General features: G+C 45.5%; 1 protein-coding gene across 1 annotated transcript; it reads left to right on the top strand.

Annotated features, from left to right (window-relative positions):
• Positions 1 to 2,754: 2,754 nt before the first annotated feature.
• On the top strand, positions 2,755 to 19,477 carry METRN (meteorin, glial cell differentiation regulator). The gene is made up of 4 exons (XM_075319489.1): positions 2,755 to 2,970; positions 7,708 to 8,129; positions 16,142 to 16,201; positions 18,077 to 19,477. The coding sequence occupies exons 1-4, from the start codon at positions 2,879 to 2,881 to the stop codon at positions 18,391 to 18,393; spliced, it is 891 nt and encodes a 296-aa protein (XP_075175604.1). The 5' UTR covers positions 2,755 to 2,878; the 3' UTR covers positions 18,394 to 19,477.
• The last annotated feature ends 697 nt before the right edge of the window (positions 19,478 to 20,174 follow it).

Below are 20,174 nucleotides of genomic sequence, written 5' to 3' on the forward strand. Positions count from 1 at the left end.
CTATCTATCTATCCCTCTATCTATCTATCCCTCTATCTATCTATCCCTCTATCTATCCCTCTATCTATCCCTCTATCTATCTATCCCTCTATCTATCTATCCCTCTATCTATCTATCTATCCCTCTATCTATCCCTCTATCCCTCTATCTATCCCTCTATCTATCCCTCTATCTATCCCTCTATCCATCCCTTTATCTATCTATCCCTCTATCTATCTATCCCTCTATCTATCTATCCCTCTATCTATCTATCCCTCTATCTATCTCTCTATCTATCTATCCCTCTATCTATCTATCCCTCTATCTATCTATCCCTCTATCTGTCTATCCCTCTATCTGTCTATCCCTCTATCTGTCTATCCCTCTATCTATCTATCCTTCTATCTATCTATCCCTCTATCTGTCTATCCCTCTATCTGTCTATCCCTCTATCTATCTATCTATCCCTCTATCTATCCCTCTATCTATCCCTCTCTCTATCCCTCTCTCTATCCCTCTATCTATCCCTCTATCTATCCCTCTATCTATCCCTCTATCTATCTATCCCTCTATCTATCTATCTATCCCTCTATCTATCCCTCTATCTATCTATCTATCCCTCTATCTATCCCTCTATCTATCCCTCTATCTATCCCTCTATCTATCTATCCCTCTATCTATCCCTCTATCTATCTATCCCTCTATCTATCTATCTATCCCTCTATCTATCCCTCTATCTATCTATCTATCCCTCTATCTATCCCTCTATCTATCCCTCTATCTATCCCTCTATCTATCCCTCTATCTATCCCTCTATCTATCTATCCCTCTATCTATCTATCTATCCCTCTATCTATCCCTCTATCTATCTATCCCTCTATCTATCCCTCTATCTATCTATCCCTCTATCTATCTATCCCTCTATCTATCTATCCCTCTATCTATCTATCTATCCCTCTATCTATCTATCCCTCTATCTATCTATCTATCCCTCTTTCTATCCCTCTATCTATCTATCTATCTATCCCTCTTTCTATCCCTCTATCTATCTATCCCTCTATCTATCTATCTATCCCTCTATCTATCCCTCTATCTATCCCTCTATCTATCCCTCTATCTATCTATCTATCCCTCTATCTATCCCTCTATCTATCTATCCCGCTATCTATCTATCCCTCTCTCTATCCCTCTAGCTATCCCTCTATCTATCCCTCTATCTATCCCTCTATCTATCTATATATCTATCTATCTATCCCTCTATCTATCTATCCCTCTATCTATCCCTCTATCTATCTATCTATCCCTCTATCTATCTATCCCTCTATCTATCTATCCCTCTATCTATCCCTCTATCTATCTATCCCTCTATCTATCTATCCCTCTATCTATCTATCCCTCTATCTATCTATCTATCCCTCTATCTATCTATCTATCCCTCCCTCTATCTATCTATCTATCCCTCTATCTATCTATCCCTCTATCTATCCATCTATCCCTCTATCTATCTATCCCTCTATCTATCCCTCTATCTATCTATCCCTCTATCTATCTATCTATCCCTCTATCTATCTATCCCTCTATCTATCTATCTATCCCTCTATCTATCTATCCCTCTATCTATCCCTCTATCTATCTATCCCTCTATCAATCCCTCTATCTATCTATCTATCTATCCCTCTATCTATCTATCTATCCCGCTATCTATCTATCCCTCTCTCTATCCCTCTAGCTATCCCTCTATCTATCCCTCTATCTATCCCTCTATCTATCTATATATCTATCTATCTATCCCTCTATCTATCTATCCCTCTATCTATCTATCCCTCTATCTATCCCTCTATCTATCTATCTATCCCTCTATCTATCCCTCTCTCTATCCCTCTATCTATCCCTCTATCTATCTATCTATCCCTCTATCTATCTATCCCTCTATCTATCTATATATCTATCTATCTATCCCTCTATCTATCTATCCCTCTATCTATCTATCCCTCTATCTATCTATCTATCCCTCTATCTATCTATCTATCCCTCTATCTATCTATCCCTCTATCTATCTATCTATCCCTCTATCTATCTATCTATCCCTCTATCTATCTATCTCTCTATCTATCTCTCTATCCCTCTATCTATCTATCTATCCCTCTATCTATCTATCCCTCTATCTATCTATCCCTCTATCCCTCTATCTATCTATCTATCCCTCTATCTATCTATCCCTCTATCTATCCCTCTATCTATCTATCCCTCTATCTATCTATCCATCTATCTATCTATCCCTCTATCTATCTATCTATCTATCCCTCTCTCTATCCCTCTATCTATCTATCTATCTATCCCTCTATCTATCTATCTATCTATCCCTCTCTCTATCCCTCTATTCTTCTATCTTCCAGTCCCTTGTAGAGGTTTCTTGCTCCTTCCTCTGGTTTCTGGGAGTTGTCCCAGTCTGGGCGGTTGCTGTGCCAGGACAGGGGGCTTCTCCAGACCCCCTAAACCCACTTCAATGCTGCAGAACATCTGGAGACGGATGCTTCTACCCCCCTTGTCCTCCTTTACTCTTTAATTGCATTGTTCTCTTGTTACCCATGTGAAGGGGGATGGGACCAAACTTCTCCACTCTTTGCCTCTCTTCCCATTGGCCAGAAGTTTTGTATTGGCGGCAGCTGATTGGGGGGCTGCACATTCCTCGGCCCTCTTTGTCGCCCTCCCACCCCCCTCTGTCCTGTCCTAGGATTTCCCAGAGTGGAGCTGAGGTATTCTGGATATGAGGGGGTCTCGTCATCCTCTCTAGGATCTTGCTGTTCCCATGGCTGGTGGACATTTAAAGGGACCGGGCAGGAGAGGGCCATGATCTAGGTGCTGTGCCTTGTGGAGGGAGCCTGGGCACGATCTGAAGATGCTCTGCCTCTACGTCTGGACATTTCTTACTGGGATCCTTCAATCGGTCACCGCCGGATCTCCGGAAAACCAGTGCAACTGGAGAGGAAGGTAAGATGTCCATGAACTCCGGTCACCAAAGGTGGATCCACCACATCCACTGTATATTGTGCTGAGTGAGGTCCAACTAAAATTGATTAGGTCTCATACCGGTGGGTCATTTTTCCTTTTTGAGTTTTTCATGTTTTTTTTTTTTAAACTTCACATTTTTTCCATATGTCATAATGGTGAAACTGGAGGAGACACAATGGCCCTCACCGAAGAGTCGAGATGCCTACTGGTCTGCGGTGAAAAGTTTTGATAGATCCGGAACTTTTTCAAAACTTTGCGTCACCCTCCCCCTTACCCCGGTTCCGAGCCCCCAACTTTTTGGGGGGTGTTTTTGAAGACTACAGTTTTTCATACGAGAAACCAATCCAAATCGATCACGTCTGAAGATTACCGATGGATCCAACTTTGATTATTTTTGCTTTTCCTCTCGCGATCGTCTCATTTGGGCCGAAGACGTCTCCGAGGGGCTAATTTTTCTCTTGTGGCCACCTGATGACCTTCCTCAGGGTCCATAGATCACTTATGACAGGCGACCGTTGACCCCCGCCCATCCTATTTTTAGAGCGCGGTTGATTGATTGTTCTATTTCCGCATTTTCTGACAAGTAGTGTTAGATTGCGAGCTCTTCGGTCCAGAAGTTGTGGATGTGGGGGTTTTTATGGACGGTTTTCAGGAAACGCGTTAATCTCAGGCAGGAAGCGATCGGCGGCTGCTGTATTATTTATAGATCCCTCGGCGGGGGGAATTAATAGCGTTATATCCAGAGAGGCGGAAGTCGCAGTGATGAGAAGCGGGGTCTGCTTTTCTGCAAACATCCCACGCACTGCGCCTGGACAACGCGTTTCAGTCTGTGAAAGCCAAATCTCCCCCAGTAACTTCCAGGCTGTATGAAGTGTAAAACGCACTGACAACCGCTGCAAAACCTATTATTGCAGCCCCACTGGTTGTCAGTCGTTTGATTGCGGCTTATCTCCCCTATAAACAGAAGGATCAGGCCTTTACACTTCAACAACCCGATACCTTTCACTCACGACAGTTGATGTGATTCAAGGGGGTATGGGGAGCCTCAAATATGTAAAAAATTGTGGCCTGGTGTGAATGCCGCTGTTCTCCTGAATCCGGCGATGTTTTTCTTTTGTTTCTACGCCTCTCCATTCCTGAGATATGGCCTATTGTTCCCGGTGTAGAAATGTAACCTTGTTGTGCAAGTGGGTGCGGTCCCCAATGCTAATTTGGACATCTCCTTGACAACCACGCCCTGTTGGCTAACAAGACAAGATTTTTATACAGGGAAAAAGGGCCATATCTCAGGGACGGAGAGGCATAGAAGAAAAAGAAAAACATCGCCGGATTCAGGAGAACAAACTACATATTTATGTAAATAAAGTGAATGCAATTGAAGGCAAGTGAATGGACCACTTTAAATCGGCGGCCAACTTTCTTTAAAGTGCAAGGAGCCTCCAAGTTATAATCTAATTACTATAATTTGATTTATAAAAAGCGGACATATTCTGTAGTGTTGTACAACACATTAGATAATGATCTATAACTAAAGTATTAAGAAGTATATATAAGATCCTTGGACGGCGGCATTACTGCGGCCACACTGGTTGTCATTCGTTTGGTTGTGACTCATCTTCCCTGTAAACAGAAGGATCTGGCCTTTACATTTCATCAGCCCGATACCTAGCACTCCTGACAGTTGATGAGATTCGGGGGGGAGCCACCATACATACTAATTTGCCCCAAATATCTAATATTTTAGCCTGGTGTGAACGCCGCTGTTCTCCTGAATCCGGCGATGTTTTTCTTTTGTTTCTACGCCTCTCCATTCCTGAGATATGGCCTATTGTTCCCTGTGTAGAAATCTAACCTTGTTGTGCAAGTGGGTGCGGTCCCCAATGCTAATTTGGACATCTCCTTGACTACCACGCCCTGTTGGCTAACAAGACAAGATTTTTATACAGGAAAAAAGGGCCATATCTCAGGGACGGAGAGGCGTAGGAAAAAAAGAAAAACATCGCCGGATTCAGGAGAACAAACTACATATTTATGTAAATAAAGTGAATGCAATTGAAGGCAAGTGAATGGACCACTTTAAATCGGCGGCCAACTTTCTTTAATGTGCACGGAGCCTCCAAGTTGTAATCTAATTACTATAATTTGATTTATAAAAAGCCGACATATTCTGTAGTGTTGTACAACACATTAGATAATGATCTATAACTAAAGTATTAAGAAGTATATATAAGATCCGGGCCCTTGGACGGCGGCATTAATGCGGCCACACTGGTTGTCATTCGTTTGGTTGTGACTCATCTTCCTTGTAAACAGAAGGATCAGGCCTTGACATTTCATCAGCCCGATACCTATCACTCCTGACAGTTGATGTGATTCGGGAAGGGGGGGATAGGGAGCCCCCATACATGCTAATTTGCCCCAAATATGACATTTTTATACCTGGTGTAAATGCCGCTGTTCTCCTGAATCTGGCGATGTTTTTCTTTTGTTCCTACGCCTCTCCATTCCTGAGATATGGACTATTGTTCCCTGTGTAGAAATCTAACCTTGTTAACCAAGTGGGTGCGGTCCTCAGCCCTAATTTGGGCGTCTCCTTGACAACCACACCCAGTTGGACAACAAGACAATAACTATACACAGAGAAAAAGGGCCATATCTCAGGGAAGGAGAGGCGTAGAAAAAAAAGAAAAACAGCGCCGGATTCAGGAGAACAAATTACATATTTATGGTAAGTGAACCGTCCACTTTAAATCGGCAGCCAACTTTCTTTAATGTGCAAGTAGCCTCCAATTTGTCATCTAATGATTATAATTTGATTTAGAAAAAGCCAACATATTCAGTAGTGTTGTACAACACATTAATGATCTATCACTAAAATATTAAGAAGTACCATATATAATGCCCTTGGATGGCATTACTGCGGCCACACTGGTTGGTATTCGTTTCGTTGGAGCTTATCTCCCCTATAAACAGAAGGATCTGGCCTTTACATTTCAACAGCCCAATACCTATCACTCCTGACAGTTGATGTGATTCGGGGGGGGAATGGGGAGCCCCCATACATGCTGATTTTCCCCAAATATGTCATTTTTATATATGTCATTTGTATACCTGGTGTGAACGCCGCTGTTCTCCTGATTTCGGCGATGTTTTTCTTTTGTTCCTACGCCTCTCCATTCCTGAGATATGGCCTGTTGCTCCCTGTGTAGAAATCTAACCTTGTTGTGCAAGTGGGTGTGGTCCTCAATGCTAATTTGGGCGTGTCCTTGACAACCACGCCCTGTTGGCTAACAAGTCAAGATTTATATACAGAGAAAAAGGGCCATATCTCAGGGAAGGAGAGTCGTAGAAGAAAAAGAAAAACAGCGCCGGATTCAGGAGAACAAACTACATACTTATGGCAATGACAGGTCCACTTTAAATTGGCGGCTAACCTTCTTTAATATACAAGGAGCCTCCAACTTGTAATCTAATGACTATAATTTGATTTAGAAAAAGCCAACATATTCTGTAGTATTGTACAACACATTAGATAATGATCTATCACTAAAATATTAAGTATATATAAGATCTGGGCCCTTGGATGGCATTACCGAGGCCACACTGGTTGTGGCTTACCTCCTTCTGCCATTACATTTCTACAGCCCGATACCTGTCACTCCTGACAGTTGATGAGATTTGGAGGGTGGGTATGGGGAGCCTCCATACACGCTAATTTGGAACATGTAGGGTTTTTGTGACCTGGTGTGAATGCCACTGTTCTCCTGAATCCGGCGATGTTTTTCTTTTGTTTCTACGCCTCTCCGTTCCTGAGATATGGCCTATTGTTCCCTGTATAGAAATCTAACCTTGTTGTGCAAGTGGGTGCGGTCCTCAGCACTAATTTGGGCGTCTCCTTGACAACCACGCCCTGTTGGCTAACAAGACAAGATTTTTATACAGAGAAAAAGGGCCATATCTCAGGGAAGGAGAGGCGTAGAAGAAAAAGAAAAACAGCGCTGGATTCAGGAAAACAAACTACATATTTATGGCAAGTGAAAGGTCCACTTTCTTTAATGTGCAAGGGGCCTCCAAGTTGTAATTTAATGTCTATAATTTGATTTAGAAAAAGCCAACATATTCCGTAGTGTTGTACAACACAGATACTGATCTATAACTAAAATATTAAGAAGTATATATAAGATCTGGGCCCTTAGACGGCATTATGGGTTCCAACGATGTTTGGCAATCAAATCCCTACAGAAATTTTGACTAATTAATTCCAAATTGAGTCAGACCGGTCCAGTATGGGGGATTCATGACCCTTTTGATATGTATGACCCCCTTTAGGCGGAGGGTACGAATGGCCGCTGATTTTTTCCTCTGGTTAATGTTGTCCCATGGCTAACCACTTTCACCTTAGCACAACCCTAACATCTGTCGCGCCGTACCTTTAAGGCCGCCTCCAGCTGCTGTGTATGTCTGTCAATAAGGACTTTACCCAATTTCAGACCTAACAGCTCTGTAGGGCCGGGGTTACCAGCTCAGGTCAATTTGTTTTTTCCCAGTAGATCACAGCCTGGATTAGGGGGCAAAATTAACCACTTAGTTCCCAAGAGATTTATTAGTAATTACATAGTGCTATATTGTTTTGTTACAACGCAGCAGCGCCACCTAGGGGCAAGAAAAAGATGAATTCATGAATATTTTTTGTATTTTTTGTCTTGGTCTCCGCAGTGGGCTGTCCTTGGAGCCAAAATCAGTGGAACAAGTATCTCTGCACTGTACGGAGGGCGCGGTGGAATGGTTGTACCCCACAGGAGCGCTTCGCCTTAGCCTGTCACCGCGCCTTCCCCTGGCATCCTCAGAGCCGGGGTCCAGACGCTTCACCGGCTGCATCAAGCCGTCAGCTTCATTTCGAGGGGCTCAATTATACCTGGAAAAGGAAGGAGACCTGGAGCTGCTGATGTCCGAGGGACAGCCCTCCATGCTCTCCAGAGTTCACTGCTTCACGTGGCTTCCACACCAGAAGGTGGCGCTGTTCTTACAAGCCACACCTCATCGGGACATTAGCCGACGCATTTCAGCTTTCCGCTATGAACTCAGGGGGGATTGGGATGGACGGTTAGCACTACCGCTCAACAAGCTGAGCATGGAAGGTAAGAAGCGCGGAGTACGGAAAGCTTCACAGCCCCACAGGCATAATGACGCCAACACTGGGGGTACAGGATAATGACACTGGTACTGGGGGTACAGGATAATGACGCTGGGGGTACAGGATAATGACACTGGGGGTACAGGATAATGACACTGACACTGGGGTACAGGATAATGACACTGACACTGGGGGTACAGGATAATGACACTGACACTGGGGTACAGGATAATGACACTGACACTGGGGGTACAGGATAATGACACTGACACTGGGGGTACAGGATAATGACACTGACACTGGGGGTACAGGATAATAACGCTGGGGGTACAGGATAATAACGCTGGGGGTACAGGATAATAACACTGGGGGTACAGGATAATAACGCTGGGGGTACAGGATAATGACACTGACACTGGGGGTACAGGATAATGACGCTGGGGGTACAGGATAATGACACTGACACTGGGGTACAGGATAATGACACTGACACTGGGGGGTACAGGATAATGACACAGACACTGGGGTACAGGATAATGACACTGACACTGGGGGTACAGGATAATGACACTGACACTGGGGGTACAGGATAATGACACTGACACTGGGGATACAGGATAATGACACTGGGGGTACAGGATAATGACACTGGGGGTACAGGATAATGACACTGGGGGTACAGGATAATGACACTGGGGGTACAGGATAATGACACTGGGGGTACAGGATAATGACACTGGGGGTACAGGATAATGACACTGGGGGTACAGGATAATGACACTGGGGGTACAGGATAATGACACTGGGGGTACAGGATAATGACACTGGGGGTACAGGATAATGACACTGGGGGTACAGGATAATTACACTGGGGGTACAGGATAATTACACTGGGGGTACAGGATAATGACACTGACACTGGGGGTACAGGATAATGACACTGGGGGAACAGGATAATGACACAGACACTTTGGGTACAGGTAAATGACATTGACACTGGGGGTACAGGATAATGACGCTGAAACATATATATCCCCATCCTGGGCACTTCCTGGTATATATGTCCCCCTTGTGGTACATATATCCTCCTACTGGTATATGTGCCCTCTTCCTGGTATATATGTCCCCATCCTCGTATATATGTTCTCATCCTGGTCCCTTCCTGGTATATATATCCCCCTCCTGGGCTCATCCTGTGATATATGTCTCCATCCTGGTTTATTTATTACCTTCCTAGCATGTTTATGCTCATCCCGATATATATATGTCCCCCTCCTGGTATATAAGTTTTCCTCCTGCTGTAGATGTCCCTTTCCAGGGCCCCTCTTGGTATATATGTCCCCATCCTGGTTTATTTGTCCCCTTCCTGGTATATATGCCCCTTTCCAGGGCCCCTCTTGGTATATATGTCCCCATCCTGGTATATATGCCCCAACCTGGGCCCCTCCTGGTATATATGTCCCTCTCCTGGGCCCATTCTAATATATATGTCCCCATCCTGGTTTTTGTCCCCATCCTGGTATATATGTCTTCTTTCTTGTATACATGTCCCCTTCCTTGACCCTTCCTGGTATATATGTCCCTCTTCTGGTATATTTGTCTCCACAAAAAGAAAAAGAAAAACACAAAAACTCTTTACTCATCCTCCCCAACTCCCACGTTGCACGGCTTCCTCCCTGCTCTGCGATGCATTTCAACTAGATGTGCGCCCTTGAACGCATATCCAGGTAAAGCAAGCACATGGGTCGCTGGAACCCTCCCACCACCCCTGGCGATTGTCCCGCTCCTGTCTTCAGCTCACAGAGCGCTTACCTTTCCTCACCGGCTGCCGTGTCCTTACCACCTCCACGGCTCTGCATTGCCTGCAGCAGTGTGATGAAGTCGCAGAGAGATGGCTTTCATCACGCTGAGCTGCGAGATGACTCGCCAGCGCCCTGCTCCACTGACCCTGGCTCAACCACATGGCTAATTTGCATACGATGCACCTGAAGCACTTTGCATGCAAATTAGTCGTGTGTATTGGCCTAAGCAACATGGCCGTTGTCCTCTGCTACGGCTATGACTGAGGCCCGGCGAAAACGGTGGCCCGGCCAGGGCCTAAAAAAAGCTAAGTAATTACCTGGGCACCCGTCTTCACCGGGCCTCATACACCAGTAATGGTTGTCATGCCCTGATGGCAGTCCTGCACTCGGGGTACCAGAAATTGATGCTGACACTTGCAGTACAGGATGACGCTGACACTCAGGGTACAGGATAATGACGCTGACACTTGGGGAACAGGATAATGACGCTGACACTCGGGGAACAGGATAATGACGCTGACACTCGGGGAACAGGATAATGACGCTGACACTCGGGGAACAGGATAATGACGCTGACACTTGGGGTACAGGATAATGACGCTGACACTCGGGGTACAGGATAATGACACTGGGGGTACAGGATAATGACACTGGGGGTACAGGATAATGACAATGACACTCGCGGTACAGGATAATGACACTGGGGGTACAGGATAATGACACTGACACTCGCGGTACAGGATAATGACACTGGGGGTACAGGATAATGACACTGACACTGGGGGTACAGGATAATGACGCTGACACTGGGGGTACAGGATAATGACCATGACACTGGGGGTACAGGATAATGACACTGACACTGGGGGTACAGGATAATGACACTGACACTGGGGGTACAGGATAATGACACTGGGGGTACAGGATAATGACCATGACACTGGGGGTACAGGATAATGACCATGACACTGGGGGTACAGGATAATGACACTGACACTGGGGGTACAGGATAATGACACTGGGGGTACAGGATAATGACACTGGGGGTACAGGATAATGACACTGGGGGTACAGGATAATGACACTGGGGGTACAGGATAATGACACTGGGGGTACAGGATAATGACACTGACACTGGGGGTACAGGATAATGACACTGACACTGGGGGTACAGGATAATGACACTGGGGGTACAGGATAATGACACTGGGGGTACAGGATAATGACACTGGGGGTACAGGATAATGACACTGACACTGGGGGTACAGGATAATGACACTGACACTGGGGGTACAGGATAATGACACTGGGGGTACAGGATAATGACACTGGGGGTACAGGATAATGACACTGACACTGGGGGTACAGGATAATGACACTGACACTGGGGGTACAGGATAATGACACTGGGGGTACAGGATAATGACCATGACACTGGGGGTACAGGATAATGACCATGACACTGGGGGTACAGGATAATGACACTGACACTGTGGGTACAGGATAATGACACTGGGGGTACAGGATAATGACGCTGACACTCGGGGTACAGGATAATGACACTGACACTCGGGGTACAGGATAATGACACTGACACTGGGGGTACAGGATAATGACACTGACACTGTGGGTACAGGATAATGACACTGACACTGTGGGTACAGGATAATGACACTGGGGGTACAGGATAATGACGCTGACACTCGGGGTACAGGATAATGACACTGACACTCGGGGTACAGGATAATGACACTGACACTCGGGGTACAGGATAATGACACTGACACTGGGGGTACAGGATAATGACACTGGGGGTACAGGATAATGACACTGACACTGGGGGTACAGGATAATGACACTGGGGGTACAGGATAATGACCATGACACTGGGGGTACAGGATAATGACACTAACACTGGGGGTACAGGATAATGACACTGTCACTGGGGGTACAGGATAATGACACTGGGGGTACAGGATAATGACACTGACACTGGGGGTACAGGATAATGACACTGACACTGGGGGTACAGGATAATGACACTGACACTGGGGGTACAGGATAATGACACTGGAGGTACAGGATAATGACACTGACACTGGGGGTACAGGATAATGACACTGACACTGGGGGTACAGGATAATGACACTGGGGGTACAGGATAATGACACTGACACTGGGGGTACAGGATAATGACACTGACACTGGGGGTACAGGATAATGACACTGACACTGGGGGTACAGGATAATGACACTGGGGGTACAGGATAATGACCATGACACTGGGGGTACAGGATAATGACACTGACACTGGGGGTACAGGATAATGACACTGGGGGTACAGGATAATGACACTGGGGGTACAGGATAATGACACTGGGGGTACAGGATAATGACACTGACACTGTGGGTACAGGATAATGACACTGGGGGGTACAGGATAATGACGCTGACACTCGGGGTACAGGATAATGACACTGACACTCGGGGTACAGGATAATGACACTGACACTCGGGGTACAGGATAATGACACTGACACTCGGGGTACAGGATAATGACACTGACACTCGGGGTACAGGATAATGACACTGACACTGGGGGTACAGGATAATGACACTGACACTGGGGGTACAGGATAATGACACTGGGGGTACAGGATAATGACCATGACACTGGGGGTACAGGATAATGACCATGACACTGGGGGTACAGGATAATGACACTGACACTGGGGGTACAGGATAATGACACTGGGGGTACAGGATAATGACCATGACACTGGGGGTACAGGATAATGACCATGACACTGGGGGTACAGGATAATGACACTTTCACTGGCGGTATAGGATAATGACACACACTGGGGGTACAAGATAATGACACTGACACTGGGGGTACAGGATAATGACACTGGGGGTACAGGATAATGACCATGACACTGGGGGTACAGGATAATGACACTGACACTGGGGGTACAGGATAATGACACTGGGGGTACAGGATAATGACACTGTCACTGGGGGTACAGGATAATGACACTGACACTCGGGGATACAGGATAATGACACTGACACTGGGGGTACAGGATAATGACGCTGACACTGGGGGTACAGGATAATGACACTGGGGGTACAGGATAATGACCATGACACTGGGGGTACAGGATAATGACACTGACACTGGGGGTACAGGATAATGACACTGGGGGTACAGGATAATGACACTGACACTGGGGGTACAGGATAATGACACTGGGGGTACAGGATAATGACCATGACACTGGGGGTACAGGATAATGACACTGACACTGGGGGTACAGGATAATGACACTGGGGGTACAGGATAATGACACTGGGGGTACAGGATAATGACACTGACACTGGGGGTACAGGATAATGACACTGGGGGTACAGGATAATGACACTGGGGGTACAGGATAATGACACTGACACTGTGGGTACAGGATAATGACACTGGGGGGTACAGGATAATGACGCTGACACTCGGGGTACAGGATAATGACACTGACACTCGGGGTACAGGATAATGACACTGACACTCGGGGTACAGGATAATGACACTGACACTCGGGGTACAGGATAATGACACTGACACTGGGGGTACAGGATAATGACACTGGGGGTACAGGATAATGACCATGACACTGGGGGTACAGGATAATGACACTGACACTGGGGGTACAGGTTAATGACACTGACACTGGGGGTACAGGATAATGACACTGGGGGTACAGGATAATGACACTGGGGGTACAGGATAATGACCATGACACTGGGGGTACAGGATAATGACCATGACACTGGGGGTACAGGATAATGACCATGACACTGGGGGTACAGGATAATGACACTGTCACTGGCGGTACAGGATAATGACACACACTGGGGGTACAAGATAATGACACTGACACTGGGGGTACAGGATAATGACACTGGGGGTACAGGATAATGACCATGACACTGGGGGTACAGGATAATGACACTGACACTGGGGGTACAGGATAATGACACTGGGGGTACAGGATAATGACACTGGGGGTACAGGATAATGACACTGGGGGTACAGGATAATGACACTGACACTGTGGGTACAGGATAATGACACTGGGGGGTACAGGATAATGACACTGACACTGTGGGTACAGGATAATGACACTGACACTGGGGGTACAGGATAATGACACTGACACTGGGGGTACAGGATAATGACACTGGGGGTACAGGATAATGACCATGACACTGGGGGTACAGGATAATGACACTGGGGGTACAGGATAATGACACTGGGGGTACAGGATAATGACCATGACACTGGGGGTACAGGATAATGACACTGGGGGTACAGGATAATGACCATGACACTGGGGGTACAGGATAATGACACTGACACTGGGGGTACAGGATAATGACACTGGGGGTACAGGATAATGACACTGACACTGGGGGTACAGGATAATGACACTGGGGGTACAGGATAATGACCATGACACTGGGGGTACAGGATAATGACCATGACACTGGGGGTACAGGATAATGACCATGACACTGGGGGTACAGGATAATGACACACACTGGGGGTACAAGATAATGACACTGACACTGGGGGTACAGGATAATGACACTGGGGGTACAGGATAATGACCATGACACTGGGGGTACAGGATAATGACACTGACACTGGGGGTACAGGATAATGACACTGGGGGTACAGGATAATGACACTGGGGGTACAGGATAATGACACTGGGGGTACAGGATAATGACACTGTCACTGGGGGTACAGGATAATGACACTGACACTCGGGGATACAGGATAATGACACTGACACTGGGGGTACAGGATAATGACGCTGACACTGGGGGTACAGGATAATGACACTGGGGGTACGGGATAATGACACTGACACTGGGGGTACAGGATAATGACACTGGGGGTACAGGATAATGACACTGGGGGTACAGGATAATGACACTGGGGGTACAGGATAATGACACTGGGGGTACAGGATAATGACACTGACACTGGGGGTACAGGATAATGACACTGACACTCGGGGTACAGGATAATGACACTGGGGGTACAGGATAATGACACTGACACTTGGGGTACAGGATAATGACACTGACACTCGGGGTACAGGATAATGACACTGGGGGTACAGGATAATGACACTGACACTGGGGGTACAGGATAATGACACTGGAGGTACAGGATAATGACACTGACACTCGGGGTACAGGATAATGACACTGGAGGTACAGGATAATGACACTGGGGGTACAGGATAATGACACTGACACTGGGGGTACAGGATAATGACACTGGAGGTACAGGATAATGACACTGACACTCGGGGTACAGGATAATGACACTGGAGGTACAGGATAATGACACTGACACTCGGGGTACAGGATAATGACACTGGAGGTACAGGATAATGACACTGACACTGGGGGTACAGGATAATGACGCTGACACTGGGGGTACAGGATAATGACACTGGGGGTACAGGATAATGACACTGGGGGTACAGGATAATGACACTGACACTCGGGGATACAGGATAATGACACTGACACTGGGGGTACAGGATAATGACACTGGGGGTACACGATAATGACACTGGGGGTACACGATAATAACCCTGACACTCGGGGTACAGGATGACGACACTGGGGGTGCAGGATAATGACACTTCTGGATTAGGCACGCTGGATGTGACCCATAAATCTCCAGTTTCCTGTGTGTGTGGGGAGCGACTCTTGATTTCAGCTCTGGGGTGCTGATTTCTTACCACATCTTAGTGACTGAATATAAATATGTGATGTCTGGGCCCCAGTGGTCACATCAGCACCCGGTGGGGGGTGAAGGCCATGTTTTGAAGTCCCTTCCCCCCCTTCTCCCTTTCCCTCTCTAAACAACAGGGGCAGTGTCCTGCTGGGCCTAAGGATATAACCATTAACCCCATTAATTAGTAAGATAAGAAGCTGGGGAAGGGGCCGGTTACCATGACAACCCAGATGAAACTTTTTCAATTACAAGCTCAACCAGAGGAGCAACTAAAAAAAAAAATTCAGAGATCATAATTATAGAAATGTATTCCTATTTTTTTGTAAAAATGCTTTTATCAGGTTGTGTTTTGTTTTTTATTTGCATTTTTTCCACATTTTTTTCCGTTTTTTCCCCTTCTAGGCGCCTGTCGGCCATGTAACGACACCGAGATCCTGATGGCAATGTGCACTAGTGACTTTGGTGAGTTTATTTTTTGACTCCATGTTGAATCTTTGGACCCCATTAACCCCTTGGCTGATGACCGGACTTTCACATGTCGGGCCACTGATATTAGGAGGTGGCCATTAAGGCTGAAGCTTGTGTCGTGAGTTACGCGCTTTGTAGACTCGGAGGAATGCGATAATGGCCCAGCGAAGCGTTCAGCCCTTCCCCAGTCCCCTGTGGCCTGTTTTTTCTCATCTGTCCTCTTTACCTAAGCTTTACTTTGCCCCCTGCTGTATCCTAATAAAGAGGAAGAAGAGACGGACTATAGTGAAGGGCTCTCTGGGGCGACCATGTTCCCTTGGCGATGGTGCCTGAGGGAAAGGCTTTGTCCTTGCGCGCAGGCCTCAGACTCGGGCAAAGTTAAAAAATGACCCTACAGAACTAGTTTGGGATTTTTTTGTGTCGTAAGGTCCCGTTACACCAGGTAAAAGTTGGAGGAACACACCTCCCTGACCATAGGCACATGTAACGATCAGATCTTGATCGAGTAAAGCACTAATTCCTCAACCGATCAGGTAATTAATTCAGACCATGGAAATCTTTTATCTCCAAGATCCTAGTAGCTGTTATAATTTTTGCAAATCCCTCCAATTAGAAATGTAGTATAGTTCTCCTGATTAGCTATGTCTCTTACCTCATCTGCAGGGCATTGCAACTTAGGTATCCATGGTTACGACTAGGGATGATCGAATATCACAAAAATTCGGCTTCACGAATATTCGACGAATAGGTCGCCGCTATGTAAATATTCCATGCGCAATGTAAGTCTATAGGAAGTCCGAATAGTTTCTATTCGGCAACTATTCGGGTTTCCCATAGACTTACACTGCGCATCGAATATTCGCAAAAAATCGATTAGCGGCGACCTATTCGTCGAATATTTGAGGTATTCGATCATCCCAAGTTACGACCACTAATATTGACAGTTATTTGCTTGTGGTTGTAACCATGGACACCTGAGCTGCAATGCCCTGCACATGAGGTAGGAGAACTATACTATATTTCCAATTGAAGGTATTTGCTAATATTATTATTATCACCTAATAAATATTGGGAGAGGATCTTGGAGATGTGACTAACCCTTTAACTCCTTCCCAAAATAGGACGTAATACAGGCCCTGTATGGGGTCTCCATATCTGTAGCAAGCTTTGAAGCCCATACCATCCAAGCCTAAAGGCAGCCATTGGAGATAGCATCGGTGGCTGGTGTTTAACCATTTACTCAATATTATCAATCAATAATTTAAATTTCATGATTGCGGGGTGCCAAGACAATTGGTGGTCTGCTCAAGGCCCCCCCCATGGCTGCCATCTTAGTCCTCCTGTAGCTGGGCCTTATAGGAAACCGTCACTTTGACAATAGTCCCCTAAGGATGATTGTTGGGTGTCAATAGGTTGTCAAGACAATTGGTGGCCTACTGAAGCCCCCCTCCCATCAAGGCTGCCATCTTAGTCCTCCTGTAGCTGGGCCTTAGAGGAAATCCTCAATTTGACAATAGTCTCATAAGGATGACTGTGGGGTACAAATGGGTTGTCATGTCAAGACAATTGGTGGCCTGCGGAAGCCTCCCTCCCACCAAGACTGCCATCTTAGTCCTCTTGTATCTGGGCCTTATAGGAAATCACCACTTTGACAATAGTCCCCTAAGGATGATTGTGGGATGTCAAGACAATTGGTCACATGCTGAAGCCCCCCTCCCACCAAGGCTGCCATCTTAGTCCTTAGTCATCTTTTCGGTCTCCGGAATTACACCAAAAATTGCAGACAGTCACTCTACTCCTCTACTATTATTGCTTCAGTCGGGTCTTCATGTAATGTTGGAGCTCATACTTTGACTTTTCTCCTCACAGTTGTTCGGGGGAACATCAAGTCAGTGGATAACAATGAAGAACTACAAGAGTCCGTGATCGGGATCAGTGCTACCAGGGTCCACCGACAGAAGTTCGCATTATTCTGGCCTAGAGGTCACTCTATAAGGTCCCACGGTGAAATAAGAACTCCAATGAGCTGTGGGGTCAAGCCAGGTCCCGGGAGCTTTCTTTTCATGGGTTGGGTACACTTTGGTGATGCTTGGTTGGGCTGTGCTCCTCGATACAAAGACTTCAAGAGAGTTTATGAATCAGCAAGAAAGCTCCATGTAAACCCATGTGAGATAATGCTGGACTGATGCCACCATATTGACTCATGATCAACCAACGGATGCAAGGGCATCTCTATGAAGAAGAACATGCCCAAATTGGAAGGTCACCATCTTAGTGGTGTCTCAGATGCTTCAGAAAAATGTGGCACAAGCTTTTCTTTGTAGGACCTTCAACAATCTGGAGGATTGGGTCAACAATCTAGAAAAGCTCCAATTCAAAGCTGGATAATTTACCAAAAAGATCTAAAAAATAATATCCAGTACTCAGATTTGAAGGATTTAGTCTAGACTTGGAGCCATGATCTGTCTCAAAAATATCCAGGACTCCAATCTTGATGTAGACTTAGACGTGACTTATGGATTGGAGCCACGATATGTCTCATTACCAGTACTGTGAATTCACAAGTAAGGAAGAGGGGGAATGTGGTTGTGACCATTAATGGAGTCTTCTTCAGGACATACATTTTTGATGTCACCCCTCTCAATTTTGCACTCGTAGAAAGACTTACTTGAGAACTGAGCCAGTTCTTATACTCCCTTAATTTTTTCAGGGGATACTTTTTAGAAATTTTAGACATGCAACCACCTCCAAGATGGTGGAATTGTGTGTATTTTCCAAGGGGAAAAAAAAAAAAAAAAAACTTTACGGCAGCTTATGATGAACACTGCACACTATGAGTGCTCCACCTTCAGCTCCCTCTGAGCACTCTACCAATAAGAACAGTAAAAAGGGAATATATGGCGGTATAGAGAATGTTGGCCACTAGTTGGCCATGCGTACGACACATAAGGGTACAGAACTATTACAGATAGTAGAATCTTTTTTTATTTAATTTTTAAGGTCAGCAAACTTCATTATGCAAAAATTTGCCCTTTTAACAGGGGCGGACATAGAGGAAATTAATCACATAACAAAAATGGTGATGGTTCTTACCAGGGCTGTGGAGTCGGTGAGCCAAACCTTCGACTCCGACTCCGACTCCTCAAATTCTCTTGCACCGACTCCGACTCCGGCTCCGACTCCGACTCCGGCTCCGACTCCGACTCCTACATATATTGCTTATAGTTAGGTGAAAAATTTATTGTAGTACATGAATATGTGTATGTGAACATCAGACATTTAATAATTTTTATGATACAATAATCAAGATATTTGGATAGAACATAAAATATATTTATTGGAATACAACTTTAGAACACAAAAAACTGTAATAAATTGTAAATATGTAATACACTATGTAATATACAGTAGATTACATATATATCTTGTGTGTGTGTATATACACTGTATATATATATATATATATATATTATATATATTACATATTTACAATTTATTAGTTTTTTTGTGTTCTAAAGTTGTATTCCAATAAATATTTTATGTTCTATCCAAATATCTTGATTATTGTATCATTAAAAACAATTAAATGTCTGATGTTCACATTGTACTACAATAAATTTTTCACTTAAATATAAGCATTATACTAAATGTTGTTATTTAGTAAAATATTCAGCACATTCTGCATTGCACTCCTGTCCCCAATTTATTATATATTTTAGGAGTCGGAGTCGGTGCATTTTATACCGACTCCGACTCCGACTCCGACTCCACCAAAATGAGCTCCGACTCCGACTCCGACTCCACGACTCCGACTCCACAGCCCTGGTTCTTACCACCATAGCTCCCATCCCAGGATAAGAAGAACCAGCACTTGTTGGCCCCCATGACTGGAATGGTATGACCGGTGGACCATTGCTACAACCAATAGGGTTTTATTGGGAAAAGTTTTGGGACAACTTGGGCAACT

Source organism: Anomaloglossus baeobatrachus, chromosome 7 (assembly GCF_048569485.1).
Source record: "Anomaloglossus baeobatrachus isolate aAnoBae1 chromosome 7, aAnoBae1.hap1, whole genome shotgun sequence".
NCBI classification, from domain to species: domain Eukaryota; kingdom Metazoa; phylum Chordata; class Amphibia; order Anura; family Aromobatidae; genus Anomaloglossus; species Anomaloglossus baeobatrachus.

Bases quoted from the DNA above. Each gene is read 5' to 3' on its own strand.
- METRN (XM_075319489.1), top strand. From the start codon at position 2,879: ATGCTCTGCCTCTACGTCTGGACATTTCTTACTGGGATCCTTCAATCG. The intron at 2,971-7,707 runs GTAAGATGTCCA...TGGTCTCCGCAG, and splicing joins CAGTGCAACTGGAGAGGAAG to TGGGCTGTCCTTGGAGCCAA. The intron at 8,130-16,141 runs GTAAGAAGCGCG...TTCCCCTTCTAG, and splicing joins CAACAAGCTGAGCATGGAAG to GCGCCTGTCGGCCATGTAAC.